Here is a 15,821-nt window from a genome sequence, read left to right as displayed (position 1 = left end):
TTGATATTGAAGGAAAACAAGCTTATATGAACCTGGACAATTACAAAACAAAAATTAAGCTAAAAATTACATGGCTCACTCCTCTTTAAAGATGTTCTACATTAAATACAGTCCTGGTTTAGATACAAACATTGCTGTAAAGTGCTGATGATGCATATTTGAGTGTTTTGTCTTACAGTGGAAATATTTTTCTCAACATATGCAGTAACATATTTCACAATTGTTTTATTCCACAATTATTTTAGAGCTCCATAACTTTAATATACCCTGAAAATACTTCTTTTCATTAAAATAGTCACCAACTGTGAAGACAGAAACAATCAGTTTTGGAAGTGTTTCTTCAGCTGGCGAGAAAACTGAAATTTCTATAAAGGAAGTGCCCATCGTTCATACTGAAACAAAAACAATTACATATGAGTCATCTGAGGTAAGAAATACTATATTCTGTTGGTTGTAACGAAATGTAGACTGGTGCTGGGAAAATGAATGACACACTGTAACTAGTATGTCCAGTTCTCAAGGATTGCATTGATTCTTAGCTCAGGAGCCTTTCAATACAGTTTTGGTCTTAGTTTCTTGAACTTTCTAGCCATCTGGATTTTTTAATACATAATTATCCTACATATAACGCTTAAATACTGAAATAGTGATGAAAAAATGCTATCAGTCAGAAAAGGCAAGTAAAACATTTTTCTTCAGTTCTCATTATGTCAGAGGATCAGCATCAGGATTTGTAAGCGCCAAATCCAGTTTTTCTAAAGGCTGATCTAGACAAGAGCTGGAAGGTCTATGTTTGGATTTTTTTAAAAAACTGTAAATAACAGCTGGGGACAGGTTGTTGGATCAAGACTAAAGAGCAAAGTAAACCCTTTCCCTCATAACCTTTTCCTGATGTACATGAACCCCAGAAGAGTGTGGTACCCTGGTAGAGGTTTAAATAGTGGCCCTATAATGCTAAGCCTAAACGGAATAATATTAATCAGACTTCATGGAAGCCTATCAGTATAACCATCATTCAAGTTTATGCCCCATCTACAGATGCTGATGAGGAAGAAATTGATCACATACCTAAACAAGATGTGTTGATAATCATAGGTGACTAGAACACAAAGAAGAAAACAAACCAGAATCAAATATTGTTGGAAGATTTGGCTAGGAGCATGAAATAAAGCAGGAGATACAATTTGTTCATTGTGAATACATGTTTCAGGCAACTCAACGTATTATTGTATATGTGGAAAAGTGACCAATATAGAAAGCAAACAGAATACATACTTGGAAACAGAAGCTGGATTCTGCTAAAATAAGTCCAGGAACTGACTGTGCTAAAGACCATGAATTGTTAATATTAAAATTAGAATAAAGCCACAGAAAAACACAACCTTCCTGAAGAATTTAAGGACTATATAAAGGACAGTTTGTATTACAAACTTCAAGTGAACGTGAACCTGAACTATGGGTTGAAACCAGAATATTATCAAGAAAGAATGCTCAAAGATTATTCCTGTAGCCAAAAGAAATGAAAAGCCTCAGTGGGATGACCTATGGAACTCTTAAAATTGCTAAAGACAGACAAGAAGCAAAAGTAAAAGGTAACAGAAATAGAATCTGAAGTTTGAATGCAATGTTCCAGTGACTTGCACATACAAAGAGAATTATTATAATAACAAGTGTAAAGTAATAGACGAGAACGACAAAAATGAAGAACAAAAGATCTGTTCCACAACATCCAAAAAATCAAAGAGAAATTTAAAGCATGGTTAGGCATGCTGAAAGATCAACAAGGAAGTGCATTAAGCGAATAGAATAAAATGAAGAAAAAATAGGAACAATACACTGAAAAACTTTGCAGATGAGAAAGGATGACATATTCTTTCAAAAAAGAATCTTTTGAAGAAGAACCTTCAGTTTTACACAGTGAAGTGAAAGTGGCACTCAAAGTAGTTGTAAATCACCAGAAGTAGATAGAATATCAATATAGCTACTGCAAGCCACAGAAATAGAGTCCATCAAAATCTTAAACACTATGCCAACAAATATGGAAAACAAAGCAGTGGCCGACTGACTGCAAATCCTCAGTCCACATAACAATTCTGAAAAAAGGAGATGTCAAACACTGCATTAATTTCTCATGCAAGTAGAGTGATGCTTTAAATTTTACAACAAAGACTGTTACTATAGGAGAGCCAGTTTGGTGTAGTGGTTAAGTGTGCGGACTCTTATCTGGAAGAACCGGGTTTGATTCCCCACTCCTCCACTTGCACCTGCTAGCATGGCCTTGGGTCAGCCATAGCTCTGGCAGAGGTTGTCCTTGAAAGGGCGGCTGCTGTGAGAGCCCTCTCCAGCCCCACCCACCTCACAGGGTGTCTGTTGTGGGGGAGGAAGGTAAAGGAGATTGTGAGCCGCTCTGAGACTCTTCAGAGTGGAGGGCGGGATATAAATCCAATATCTTCTATCTTCATCTTCTTCTTCTATATATGGAATGAGAAATGCCAGATATTCAACCTGGATTCAGAAGATGAAGTACTGCAGATTATGCTGCAAATTTACGTCAGTTACTGGAGCATATGAGAGAATTTCAGAAGAAAATCAGCTTGTGTTTCATAGGTTACAGCAAAGCTTTTGACTATGTAGATCATAAAATGTTATGTTTGGGTTTTAAAGAAATAGGCGTACCATAGCATCTGATTGTTTTGATGCACAACCTGTACTCCAGACAAGAGGTTGCTGTTAGGAAAGAATATAGAGAAACAGAATCATTCCCAATTGGCAAGGGTGTCAGATAGGGATGCATTTTATCCCTGACAAGGATGTGCTTTATTTCCCTCTATCTTCAATATATATGAAGAACATATTATAAGGAAAACTGAATTTAGATGAAGGTAAAGTGAAAATTGGTTTGAGGTATGCAGATGACATCATATTACTGGCAGAAAATAGCAAAGACTTTTAATGACTATTGGTGAAAATTAAAGCAGAAAATGCCAGAGCAGAATTACAGCAGAAAATGAAGAAGACAAAAGGAATTCTAAGGAATTGCACAAGTTTAAGGCTGTCATCAACGTAAGAACATAAGAGAAGCTATGTTGGATCAGGCCAATGGCCATCCACTCCAATGCTCTGTCACACAGTGGCCAAAAACCCCAGGTGCCATCAGGAGGTCCACCAGTGGGACAAGGACACTAGAAGCCCTCCCACTGTGCCAGCCAAGCACCAAGAATACAGAGCATCACTGCCCCAGACAGAGTTCCATCTATACCCTGTGGCTAACAGCCACTGATGGACCTCTGCTCCATATGGTTATCCAGTCCCCTCTTGAATCTGTCTATGTTTGTAGCTGCCACCGCATCATGTGGCAGTGAATTCCATGTGATAATCACACTTTGAGTGAAGAAGTACTTCCTTTTATCCATTCTAATCCAACTGCTCAGCAATTTCATTGAGTGTCCATGAGTTCTTATATTGTGGGATGGGGAGGAAAGTACTTCTTTCTCTACCTTCTCCATCCCATGCATAATCTTGTAAACTTCTATCATGTCACCCCTCAGTTGACGTTTCTCCAAGCTAAAGAGCCCCAAGCACTTTAACCTTTCTTCATAAGGAAAATGTTCCAACCCTTTAACCATTCTAGTTGCCCTTTTCTGCACTTTTTCCAATGCTATAATATCTTTTTTGAGGTGTGGTGACCAGAATTGTACACAGTACTCCAAATGAGGCTGCACCATCAATTTATACAGTGGCATTATGATACTTGCTGATTTGTTTTCACTTTTCAGTTCCCTTCCTAATAATCCCTAGAAAAGCGTTGGTCTTTTGTATTGCCATCGCACAGTGTCTCAACATTTTCAGTGTGTGGACTCTTATCTGGGAGAACCGAGTTTGATTCCCCACTCCTTCACTTGCACCTGCTGGAATGGCCTTGGGTCAGCCATAGCTCTCACAGAGGTTGTCCTTGAAAGGGCAGCTGCTGTAAGAGTCCTGTCAGCCCCACCCACCTCACAGGGTTTATGTCATGGGGGAGGAGGATAAAGGAGATTGTGAGCTGCTCTGAGACTCTGAGATTCTGAATGCAATATCTTCTTCATCATCTACCATGACGCCAAGATCTCTTGGTCAGTCTCCTCCAGTTACACCCCATCAACCAAAAAGGAGACTGCAACCAAGAAATCAGGAGATTGAGACTGAAAAGGGCAGCCATGAAGGAGCTAGAAAAGATTCTTAATTGTAAAGAAGTGTTACTGGGTGTTTTTACACTGACAGTTTGTTGCTCTCTATCTCCACATTGGTAACTCAACTTTTACACTACAGAACGTGCTCACAACTGTCTTGCATTGTTGCTTCCTGAAACATCTACATTTGTTCAGGTGAAATGGGTGCCGGCTCTGCTGTTGCCTCATTTTTCTTGAAACTAGTTTTGATCTGGTTATTTCTCAAGAGGCGTATCAAATGAATGTAGAAGTTTTCCTCTGTATTTTCAGACCCTACTCCCTGTCCCTTTGAAAGCCACAAGGTGCCACCAATTTGCATGAGAATTGACAGCACTTGAAATTTTCACATCTCATTGCTTGCCTCAATTTACATTTGTATGGTGATGATATCTAAGCAATTGTATACAGCCTTGTACTAAGCAATGGTATTTTGGCTGCCCTGATCACAGCTCATCTCACAAAGTTTAATTTTTGCTCACAATAATCCACATCATAGAGTAATAAGGAAACTGTGAACATTGGAAAGATCTGCAGAATGTAGCAATCAGGCTTCAAGAAAAATGTGATGTCTCAGAACCATATATCTGCAGTTCCTGTAACTGACATCAGAAGTCTGTGCATGAGCTGCAATACAGAAGTTTAGCTCCGCAAAAAGAGCACAGCAAATCCACAAATGTAAAAAGGAAATAATTAGACCGGAACAGTGGCAAGCAATTTGAATAGTCAATAACTCTGGATCAAAACTGAATGTAAAAACACCCACTATTAACCAAGCTCAAGATAATTCTTGTCATAGTATTTCCCATGACTATGTGTGGATATGAAAATTACTTTAGAATTAAGATCCTTGATGATAAAAAAAACTGCAATTTGAATTGGGCCTGGAAACAAAACTGGAAACCAGTATAACTGATATACTGGTTGTATGTTCATTTCTGTAAACATTCTGGTAGACATGGAAGACATTCTGGAAGATATGGAAGTAGTGACAGAATTCACATTCCTGGGATCCAGGATCACTGCAGATGGTGACTGTAGCCATGAAATAAAAAAAAAAGTTTGCTCCTTGGGAGGACAGCTATGACAAACATAAGCAGTATAATAAAAAGCAGAGACAGCACCCTGTCAACAAAAGTCCATATAGTCAAAGTGATGGTATTCCCAGTAGTAATGTGAGAGTTGGACCATAAGGAAGGCCAAGCAGAGAAGAATAGATGCTTTTGAATTATGATGCTGGAGAAGACTCTTGAGACTGCAAGAAGATCAAATCAGTCGGTCCTAAGGGAAATCAACCCTGATTTTTCCCTCGAAGGTCAGATGCTGAAGCTGAAGCTCAATTACTTTGGCCACCAAATGAGAAGGGATCACTCACAGGAGAAGACCCTGATGCTGTTGTGGCTTGCATTTCAGTCCCAAAATTACAACACAGAGGACGCTACGGAGGCGACCAGTGGAAGTCCATTGGTCCCCGGATGTAGCTCCGCAAATACGCTCCGCCAATCAAGATCTGTGGCGGGAAGTTTAACTGGCCAGGATTGGACCTGGCCAGACTGAGGGTTGTTCCGGGGTATGTATATAATCGGGACCCGTCCCGCGTTCCCTTGCCTTGTGATGTACTCACTAATAAAGCATGTTGCCTTCAACACGTCTCGTCACTCAGTACATTACAGTGGCGACGAGGATGGGATTCTAGCCAGGTAACTCCCCAAGCGGGACTTCGCTGACCTGGCCGGAGACGAGGAAAGCACGCATTCGAGGGAGAAGGAAGCGTCCACCACCGCCATAGCTAACCCAAGTGGGACATAAGAACATAAGAGAAGCCATGTTGGATCAGGCCAACGGCCCATCCAGTCCAACACTCTGTGTCACACAGTGGCAAAAAATTTTATATATACACACACTGTGGCTAATAGCCACTAATGGACCTGTGCTCCATATTTTTATCTAAACCCCTCTTGAAGGTGGCTATACTTGTGGCGGCCACCACCTCCTGTGGCAGTGAATTCCACGTTAATCACCCTTTGGGTGAAGAAGTACTTCCTTTTATCCGTTTTAACCTGTCTGCTCAGCAATTTCATCGAATGCCCACAAGTTCTTACGACGGGACGACGGGCCACCTTGCAGAGTTCGACCCCGCCAACCCCGATAGGTGGGAGACCTACACGGAGCGGGTCAACTGCTACCTATGAGTGAACATGATTACAGATGACAGCCATAAGAGAGACGTGCTCCTGAGTGTCTGCGGGGAGACTACATTCGAGATCGCAAAGGGTCTCACGGCCCCTGCTAAGATCACAGAGAAAACTTACGAGGAGACAGTCAGACTCCTGACCGGGCACTTCTTGCCCCAGCCTTCCATCGTCGCCTGCTGATTCCTCTTCCACAAGAGGGATCAAGGGGCAGGAGAGACAGCTGCTGTCTACCTGGCCGCCCTCCGCCAAATCGCAGGGAACTGCAGCTTTGAAAAGCTGGAGGAAGCCCTGAGGGATCGCTTCGTCTGGGGCCTCCAAGACGAAAGACTGCAGCAGAAGCTCTTCACAAAGGAAGAGCTCACCCTCCAACTCGCCTTCAATGAAGCCACCACATTCGAGACAGCAACCAAAGCTTACAACAACCCGCGAACGGAAGCCGTCCACCAGGAGGAGATGGCACTTGGCAACCCAGAGGAGGAGGAAGCAAACCAGCTACGTCGCCAAACAGGAATGGGGCTGAGATCACCCACACGGCCACAAGCAACAGAGAGACCAGCCAACACCAAATGCGCCAGCTGTGGGGATCCACACGAGTGCTGGGACTGCCCCTACCGCAACGTGGACGGCAGGAACTGAGGAAGAGTGGGCCACATAGCCAAGGCCACCCGAAGACGCCAGTCCACCAACCACGACTCAACCAATGCCTACTCGACTGCATCGACTAGCCTGCAGGTAATGAACTTGCCCCTCACCACCCCAGATAAGGTCAGGGTGTCGGTCTTAATCGAGGGTGCTGCATGCCTAATGGAGCTGGACTCGGGCTCCTCCATCTCCATAATTTCGGAGGAGTCTCTAAGAAAACTTTGTCCCCGTGGCCGACCCTGGCTGCGACCGGTGGACTTCATACTGTGGGACTTCCAAAAAAACCCTGTACAGATTTTGGGTTGGACCACTGTAAGGGTAGAGTTTAAGAACTTTAAAGGCAAGCTGGACATTCTCGTGGCCAAACGCCAGCTCACCACATTACTGGGGCTGGCCTGGTTTCGACCGCTGGGTATTCAAATAGTTGGGGTGCAGCAGATGCGAATGCAAAATTTTGAGCACATGTGCCAGGAATTCCCGGAAGTGTTTGATGGGTCCCTGGGGTACTACAAGGGGCCTCCCATCACCTTACCCTCGATCCCCACGTGAGACTGATAAGGCTGAAGGCCAGGCGAGTTCCATTCGCTTTTAAACCAAAAACAGAAGCAGAGCTGGACCACCTCACGGCCCAGGAAGGGCTAGAACCGGTATCCTATGCTGCATGGGAAACACCCATAGTCACTCCAGTGAAGCCGAATGGAGATGTGCACATATGCATTGATTACAAGTGCACAATAAATAAGGCACTTCATATCCTGTTCCAGTGGTCAGCCACGTACTGGCAGCCCTAGCAGGCTCTAAGGTTTTTGGGAAACTGGACTTGGCCCAGGCGTACTAGCAACTCCCGGTGGACGCCAAGACAGCAGAAGCCCAGACTATTATGTCTCACAGGGGAGCTTTTCAGGTGCGGCAGTTGCAATTTGGGGTTAGTGTGGCACCGGGGATTTTTCAGAGCATAATGGATGCTCTTCTCAAAGGGATCCCAGGAGTGCAACCCTTTTTTGATGATGTTTTGATCGCCACCCTGGATACTCAGGAGTTCAGCAGCCGTCTGCGTGAGGTACTCCGCCGTTTCCAGGCAGCAGGAGTTAAAGCGGGAGAAGTGTTCCCTCGGGGTGTCGAGGGTAGAGTTCTTGGGGTTTGCAGTAGATGCCGCGGGAATCCACCCGACGGCCGACAAGACCAGGGCTATTGTCCACACCCCGGCCCCCACGTGCAAGATGGAGTTACAAAGTTTCTTGGGATTATTAAATTTTTATCATTCATTTTTGCCCCACAAAGTGGCCATCGCAGAACCCCTTCATAGGCTCCTCAATAAAAATGCTGCGTGGGTCTAGGAAAAGAAGCAGGCCGTCACTTTTCAGGCAGTCAAGGACCTCCTAGTTTCCAATGATGTGCTCCACCATTTTGAAGAATCCTTACCAGTGATTCTGGCTTATGATGCTTCCCCGTACAGGATGGGTGCCGTTCTGGGGCACCAATTCCCGGATGGGAGGGAGGTTTCCGTGGCCTACTATTCGAGGACCCTGACCCCCGCAGAGCGTAACTATGCCCAGATAGACAAGGAGGCCTTGGCAATAGTGGCGGGTGTGCATAAATTCAACAACTACCTGTACGGTAGGCGTTTCACGATTGCCACGGACCATAAGCCGCTACTGGGCCTCACCCCAGACCGCCAGACACCGCAAATTCTGTCACAGCGTATCTTGCGGTGGAACCAGTTCCTCAACTCGTACACATATGCCCTGGTCCACCGCCCCGGCAAAGCTATGGGTCACACAGACGCCTTCAGCTGCCTGCCGCTGCCCTCTATGGACCCGGATCCCGCCCCCACCCACCATGTGATGCTTATAGAGAATCTACCAGAGCGGCCCCTCCATGCCGCCGAGGTTGCTAGGGCCACGGGTAGAGACCGCATCCTCGCACGCGTTTTAGACTGGGTGGGAAGAGGGTGGCCCACGGGCAAACTGGACGCAGAATTCAGGGCATTTGCATCACACAGAGAACTGCCCATGAACAAGGGGTGCCTTCTCTGGGATAGCAGGATGGTGGTTCCCCCCCCCCCATTGTGGAAGCAAGTGCTGGAAGCCCTGCACGAAACACACATGGGGATAGTGCGCATGAAGGTCCTGGCACGTAGCTATGTATGGTTGCCGGGGATGGACAAGGAGATAGAACGGTGGGTTCAAAGGTGCCAACCCTGCCAAGAGTCCCGACCTGATCCGCCCAGTGCCCCTGTCTACCGCTGGGAGTCTAATAGGAGGTCGTGGTCCCGGTTACACCTACACTTTGCGGGGCCATACCACACCAAATATTCTTTATCTTAGTCGATGCATACACCAAGTGGATGGAAGTGATTCCCGTAGCTTCAACCTCCACTGTGATGGTGGTCAGAGCCTTGCGAAAGGTCTTTTGCACTCATGGGATCCCCGAGACCCTCGTCAGGGACAATGGGACCACTTTCACCTCCCAGGAATTCCAGGAGTTCTTGAATCGGTACCTCATCCAGCACATTCGGTCCGCCCCTTTCCATCCAGCCACCAACAGCTGCACAGAGCGCATGGTGCACACCACTAAAGAGGCCTTGGGTTGCATTGTACAGGGAGATTGGGATCACCGCCTGGCAGCCTTCCTATTTGATAACAGAATCACCCCCAACCCCGTCACTGGGTTAAGCCCTGTCGAGTTACTAATGGGGAGGCAGTTGATCATGAGGCTAGACAGGTTGCATCCTGACCGGGCTACGGACTTCTGCAGTTCCCCCGAAACCAGGGAAGCCACTAGGGGATTCTTTCCACGGGATCCGGTATACGCAAAAAACTTTGCAAGAGGGCTGGAGTGGTTAGCCGCCCAGGTGCTGCGGGTCACCGGGTCCCGCTCCTACGAGGTCTCGTCGAAGGGGGGCCAGATCCTAAGAAGGCATATTGACCAGCTGCGCCGTCGCACATTGCCGGAAGAACCGACAGCAATCGGGGGAGCAGGAAGCGGGGGAGTACTAACAGCAACACCCCCGGATGCTGCCCAGCCAATGCCGGCTGCACCGACTATGCGGGCGGAAGAGCACCACAGCAGAGGGAGCATCCCCTCCAGAGAGGAGATTCTGGAACAGCAACAGGCGATGGATAGCCCTTTTCCGGCGTCACCCCACCACAAGGAACCAGCCACCCCGCCAGCCACGGCAGCCGCTCCAACTCCCCAAATAACCCCAAGGAGGTCGACCCGGGAACGCAGGGTGCCAGCCTACTTGAAAGACTTCGTGTCTTGAACTAGGGAGGGAGGAGTGTTGTGTCTTGCATTTCAGTCCTGAAATTACAACACAGCGGACGTTACAGAGGTGACCAGTGGAAGTCCACTGGTCCCCAGATGTAGCTCCGCAAATACACTTTGCCAATCAAGATCTTTGGCGGGAAGTTTAACTGGCCAGGATTGGACCTGGCCAGACTGAGGGTTGTTCCAGGGTATGTATATAATCGGGATCCGGCCCGCATTACCTTGCCTTGTGATGTACTCGCTAATAAAGCATGTTGCCTTCAACACGTCTCATCACTCAGTACATTACACTGGGAAAGACAGAAGGCAAAAGAAGAAGGGGACAGCAAAAGATGAGATGGCTGGACAGCATTACTGATGTAACTAACATGAATTTAAGCAGACTTCAGAGGATGGTGGAAGACAGGAGGGCCTGGAATGACTTGGTCTATGGAGTCGCAAAGAGTTGGACTTGACTTTGTGACAGAACAACAAAAAATCATCAACAGCACTTCTGTTACTTGAATTAATCTTTAGTTTGTTCATCCTTACCTAGTCCTGTGACTGCTTCCAGATACTAGTTTAACATTGGAATGGAAAGGAAAAAGAGAGTTCAATGGCATTGGCATGTTAATGGCCTTTAAAATATTTAGATGACATCTCTCAGTGGTTTTATATAGTTGTCAAATATCATGGGGGGACAAGATGGAATCTAGTGGAACCCCAGAGGCCAGCAGCTAGGGCAGGAGTCCCTAAGCACATCCTGCCATTGCAGATTACCCTTAAAGAAGGATAAAACCCAACAATAACAGTAACACAATATTTCTAAAGCACATGTAAGCCAGGCTGTCCAGGATACCATGGCTGATGGTATCTAAAGGCAATGAACTATAGGTTAGTATAATCAAGATATTTATCATTATAAAAGACTTGTTCATTTGTTTCCCCTAGGCAGATACTTGTGCTGATTCAGATCCTGGAGTTCTGATGAGTGCACAGACCATCACTTCTGAAACCACCAGTACTACAACTACTACACACATCACCAAAGTAAGTTCCTGAGAAATATGTTGCTAAAATGAAATGGAAACAAAGGTGGGCAACTGAAGGCCAAACCAGATATAAAATGGTAGAAACTTGTATTGTTGTATGCAGTAGCTATGGAGACCTTGATTTGGCCTGAGACTGGGAGGGTGTCTCCCTCTGCCACTTTTCTGGCCTCAGATGGCCCCATAGTGCCAATATTGCCCTTTTGTCTGAATTATTTTCCACTACAAGACAAAATTCAGCTGCACTTGAAGTTGGAAAAAAGATAATGCAGAAGATACCAAAAAACTTCTTTCATATTGCAGCCCCAGTCCAATTCAAGGCCTCTTGCAACTGCTGTTTACCAAAAATTAAAATAAATTTACATTGGAGATTCAAGCTTGAATCTTGAATGTTGTCTCATTGCCCTGTGACTTCCTCACAGACTTTTTTAAATGAGTAAACAATACGTGGCAGTTGTCTGAATTACTGAACAGATTATCTAAACAATTTGTTGTTACTAACTCTGGAAATAGACAAGCAGGTTCCACAAATATGATTCCAAGTGCTGCCTTAGATACTTAATTCTTATGACCAAGAAAAGTCTTCAGCAAATTCCACTGCAAAAATAAAAAATTTGTTAAATACTGTCACCCAGGAAAACAGTTATCAAAACAGTGGTAGCTGATCATGGGCTAGACACATCATCGCAATACATCCCTACATATACTGGGCAATAGTTACAAATGCTACACATATATTTTTCTGGATAGTGGGAGCAAACATTAACTACCAGTGTTTGTTAGTGTTTGTTTCTTTCCTTTAGACAGTGAAAGGAGGCATATCAGAGACAAGAATTGAAAAACGAATAGTCATCACAGGAGATGCAGACATTGACCATGATCAGGTATAGTATATAAGTTATCAATTATCCCCAAATTAGTCTGCTGTGTTCTAACTATAAATCTAAGGATAGTGTTAGTACTGGCATGCCTTTAAAAAAAATATTAGTCTTTAGATCAAAGATGATACTCCTGTTTTGAATCACTTTTCCTCATTTGCAAACTGTGTAATTTATCATGAATCTCTCTTCACCTTGCTACTGATCATGCATGTTCCACCTCCTTCTTGTTTTTGCCCTTCTGTGGTTTCCTTGGGCTAGGCGCTGGCTCAGGCAATTAAAGAGGCCAAAGAGCAGCACCCTGACATGTCAGTGACCAAAGTAGTGGTACATAAAGAGACAGAAATCACACCAGAAGATGGGGAGGATTGACCACAGGTAAGAGGCTGAGATTTTTTCCCAGTCACTCACTGAGCTGGCATGTGACAAAGGCATTTTTTCTTTTGTAATTCATCTCTAACCCTCTCTATTTATTCTCTCTGGCATTTGTACTACATTTTATGAAAACGGTGATTCTGAGATTTACTTTATGTTCATAGAGCCATAGGTTTTTTCCTCCTTTTTGAAACAATGCCAGTTAGAGAAATAGAATAAACCCATTTGCTTGTGTCTGCTTGCTAGTTGTTATGCATCTTCCATAGTCCAGTATGCTCCTAAATAATTTCTGAAGACAGCTTACACATATGGCTTGTGGGAAAGCAAGGAAACATTTTTAACTGTAAATATTTATGCATTTGGTAATGACTTCAGCCTGTCATATTACGGACAGAAATATCAGAATTGTAGGCTTTTACTGCCACGTTGTTCAGGTACAGTTGAACCACTTTTAAATGTTGTCATAGTTAACTTTGTAGTAAGCACAGATCTACATCTCTTCATCTCCTTGTTTTTGTATGGCTACTGCTGTGCATTGTTTCTTGTGGGGAGACAATAGTTTTCCTTATCTGCTATACTTCAACAAAGGCATGCTGACAGCCTCTAGCTAAACAGGCATCTTGACAGTATTGCAATTATTATGTGCATGTGCTAGAATACATTGTGCATACTAACATGCTATGCAATAACCCTTAATACTACCATCTTCTGTAGGTGGCTTTGAATGTTGTGTGCAAAAAAGGATTTTTTCTTCTGCTTTGTGTGAACTGACAGTGAGTTTCAAGCAATGTGTAGTCACAAATATTGATAGAAGTCATATATTCCCATATGGAAGATAGAGACTCACCAATGGATTTGGGCGGCCTTCTTAATAGGTTTACAGGTGGCTACCTTCAAGTGTAGATAAAATAAAAGATGAAGAAAATGTCTAAGGTGGGATAATCACAATAGATCAGACAAAGAAAACATTTCATTGTTGGGTCTCTTTTGCAAGGTATTCAGGAACTGGGTATAAAAAATGTTATGTATTGTAGATACCACATCACTTCTTGCAGTTTGAATAAATAAATACTTAATGCAAGCAACTGTATTATATTGTGTCAGATGATAGGTCTGTCTGATCCAGTAGTATCTACTCTGACATACAGTGGGTCTCTATGGTTTTATGGGGAAAAAAATCTTTCTAGCTCATGTAGGGGACTGAGCCTGGTATGCTTTACCTGCAAAGCATGCACCACAATACTGAGCAACGCCCCCCCCCCCAAAAAAAAATGAATACCTTTTTTGCTGCGATTACAAAACTTGACTAGATATTTTGTATACTGAGCTATACTTCACTTTGCCCCCATAACTTAGTGCAGTTTTTCCATATAAAACACAGGTGATTATCTTCACCAGGCTCAAACATTTTATAATTTTATGGAATTCTTGCATATTGCTTTAGAAGAACTGAATGACTAAATTGAATTCCTAAGATAATTCTTCTGGAATCATTTCTACTTCATACCCACCTATGAATTAGCCCTGCTATAAAGAGTTAATTCTACTAGACTCAGAGAGTTATAATACTATTTATAGCACAGTCATTTCCTACTATAATTTGTTATTGATTATTTCATGGAATTTAACTACATTCTCTCTACTGCAGGAATAATGTAGCTTTCATATGAATTCAGTCATGTACGCCATTGGGAATAACAGAACCTACATGGAGTCTTGGTTCTACCTAGCAGGCTTACATCTGTCCAGAGAAAATTTCAGTGTGGAAGAACTGATCTTGATTGCTTCTTAAAGACACTGGCAGAAATATTGTCCCATTTACAGCGATCTGAATCAGCATTAGTAACCCAATATTGCATGAAGCAACGAACAAATTACAAAAAAGCAGCATTTTAATTTTCCAAAACTAAGTTTCCATCTGTACCTGCACGTTCATCACCAGTATAAAACAGCGATCTCATGTTACACACAAAACAGTTCATGCCTTCACAGATTATTGGAAGTATAAACAGATTACATTTTCTTAGGTGGCAAAACTTTTGTTAGGGTAAATGAAGATTATCCTAAAATGCTAAAAGCTGTATAGGTACTGTGTATAATGTTTTATCACCTTAGATGTGCCAATAACTCACTTTATTCAGTAAACACTTTGAAACATATACTTGTGTCATCTGGTTTTATTATTGCCTAATAAACAATCAGTCTCTAACATTGTTTAAATGGTTACAAGATGTGCTTTGTTTACCTGACTTTAAACCTTTAATAGGTATTAATAATTTTAGATTATTCAAAGTTTAAAGTTAGAAATCTTCCACCTTTCACATATCCTTATCCTATAAATTATGTTGTGATTATTTTAAAGTGTATGCATTCCTTAGCATTACAGCATTATTCCTCAGAAATCTTGATTTTAAAAAAGAAATTCCCTTTTGTTCTCAGAAAATGTTTCTTTTCAGAGTGTGGTTGCATTTTCCTATCTAGGAGTGAGTAAAGCCTTAAACTTGTACAGAACACCAACTGAAAAATTATTTGATATTTGGTTTTCACATCCACTTAAGGGATACTGTCTTCATTACACTGTCAGTCACATCACAACACATGGTGAATGTATGTTTCTGCATAGTGAAATAAAAGTGGTAAATGCATCCAAATTTGTATTGGTCTATGTCTAAGAACATGTTTTCTGTACTCAAAGCTTCAAGCACCATTTGTATGATATAAAAGACATTTTAATGTGCATAACATATGTTTTTCCACCATGCCACACAGTATTTATACAGGTACACGTAGAAAAACAGAAGCCGGAAAAATAGTGTAAACAAACTTCTGTACAATTGTGTACATAGATGCCCTCCAAATTCTTCTGTATTATATAGTTGTGTAATGTGCTTCACATAAATTAAGAGTATAATCAACTATTTTTTAAGCATTGGCTTTGGAAAAAAATTGTTTTGTATTTTCCATTCTAAATCATGAGAAAATTACTCAGTTCAGCAAGTACTCTGAGCACAATCAAGTCAAAGTTAAGCAGTTCAATTTATTTCAATAGGACAGAAATGGATAATTTTTTTAAAAAAAAGCTTAATTTTGGGCTGATTGTGCCCTTTACTATTTTGGGTTAGTTACTCATTAACATTTTGTTCACTATTCTTTAGTCAAAGAGAAAGGTAATAAAGTGTATTTTATAGAACTATCAAATATGTATGTAAGGCAATTCTTGCTGGAAAA

At 42.9% G+C, this 15,821-nt stretch overlaps 1 protein-coding gene across 19 annotated transcripts in view; it reads left to right on the top strand.

Moving 5' to 3' along the window:
• The window catches only part of EPB41L3 (erythrocyte membrane protein band 4.1 like 3), a 255,856-nt gene extending 240,618 nt beyond the window's left edge, over nt 1-15,238 (top strand). For 16 of the 19 annotated variants that reach the window (XM_060243957.1, XM_060243963.1, XM_060243960.1 and 13 more), the window contains 5 exons: nt 296-427; nt 11,243-11,341; nt 12,144-12,224; nt 12,480-12,596; nt 14,242-15,238. In XM_060243957.1, the coding sequence (XP_060099940.1) occupies nt 296-427; nt 11,243-11,341; nt 12,144-12,224; nt 12,480-12,590 (423 nt within the window). In that variant the 3' untranslated portion in view covers nt 12,591-12,596; nt 14,242-15,238. The remainder of the gene's footprint in view (nt 1-295; nt 428-11,242; nt 11,342-12,143; nt 12,225-12,479; nt 12,597-14,241) is intronic. The other 3 variants (XM_060243968.1, XM_060243954.1, XM_060243966.1) reach the window with 1 other exon arrangement.
• The last annotated feature ends 583 nt before the right edge of the window (nt 15,239-15,821 follow it).

The sequence above is a fragment of the Heteronotia binoei genome, chromosome 7 (genome assembly GCF_032191835.1).
Source record: "Heteronotia binoei isolate CCM8104 ecotype False Entrance Well chromosome 7, APGP_CSIRO_Hbin_v1, whole genome shotgun sequence".
NCBI lineage: Eukaryota > Metazoa > Chordata > Lepidosauria > Squamata > Gekkonidae > Heteronotia > Heteronotia binoei.
Note: the sequence above shows the minus strand (reverse complement) of the source record. Positions and strands in the feature narration are given on the sequence as shown.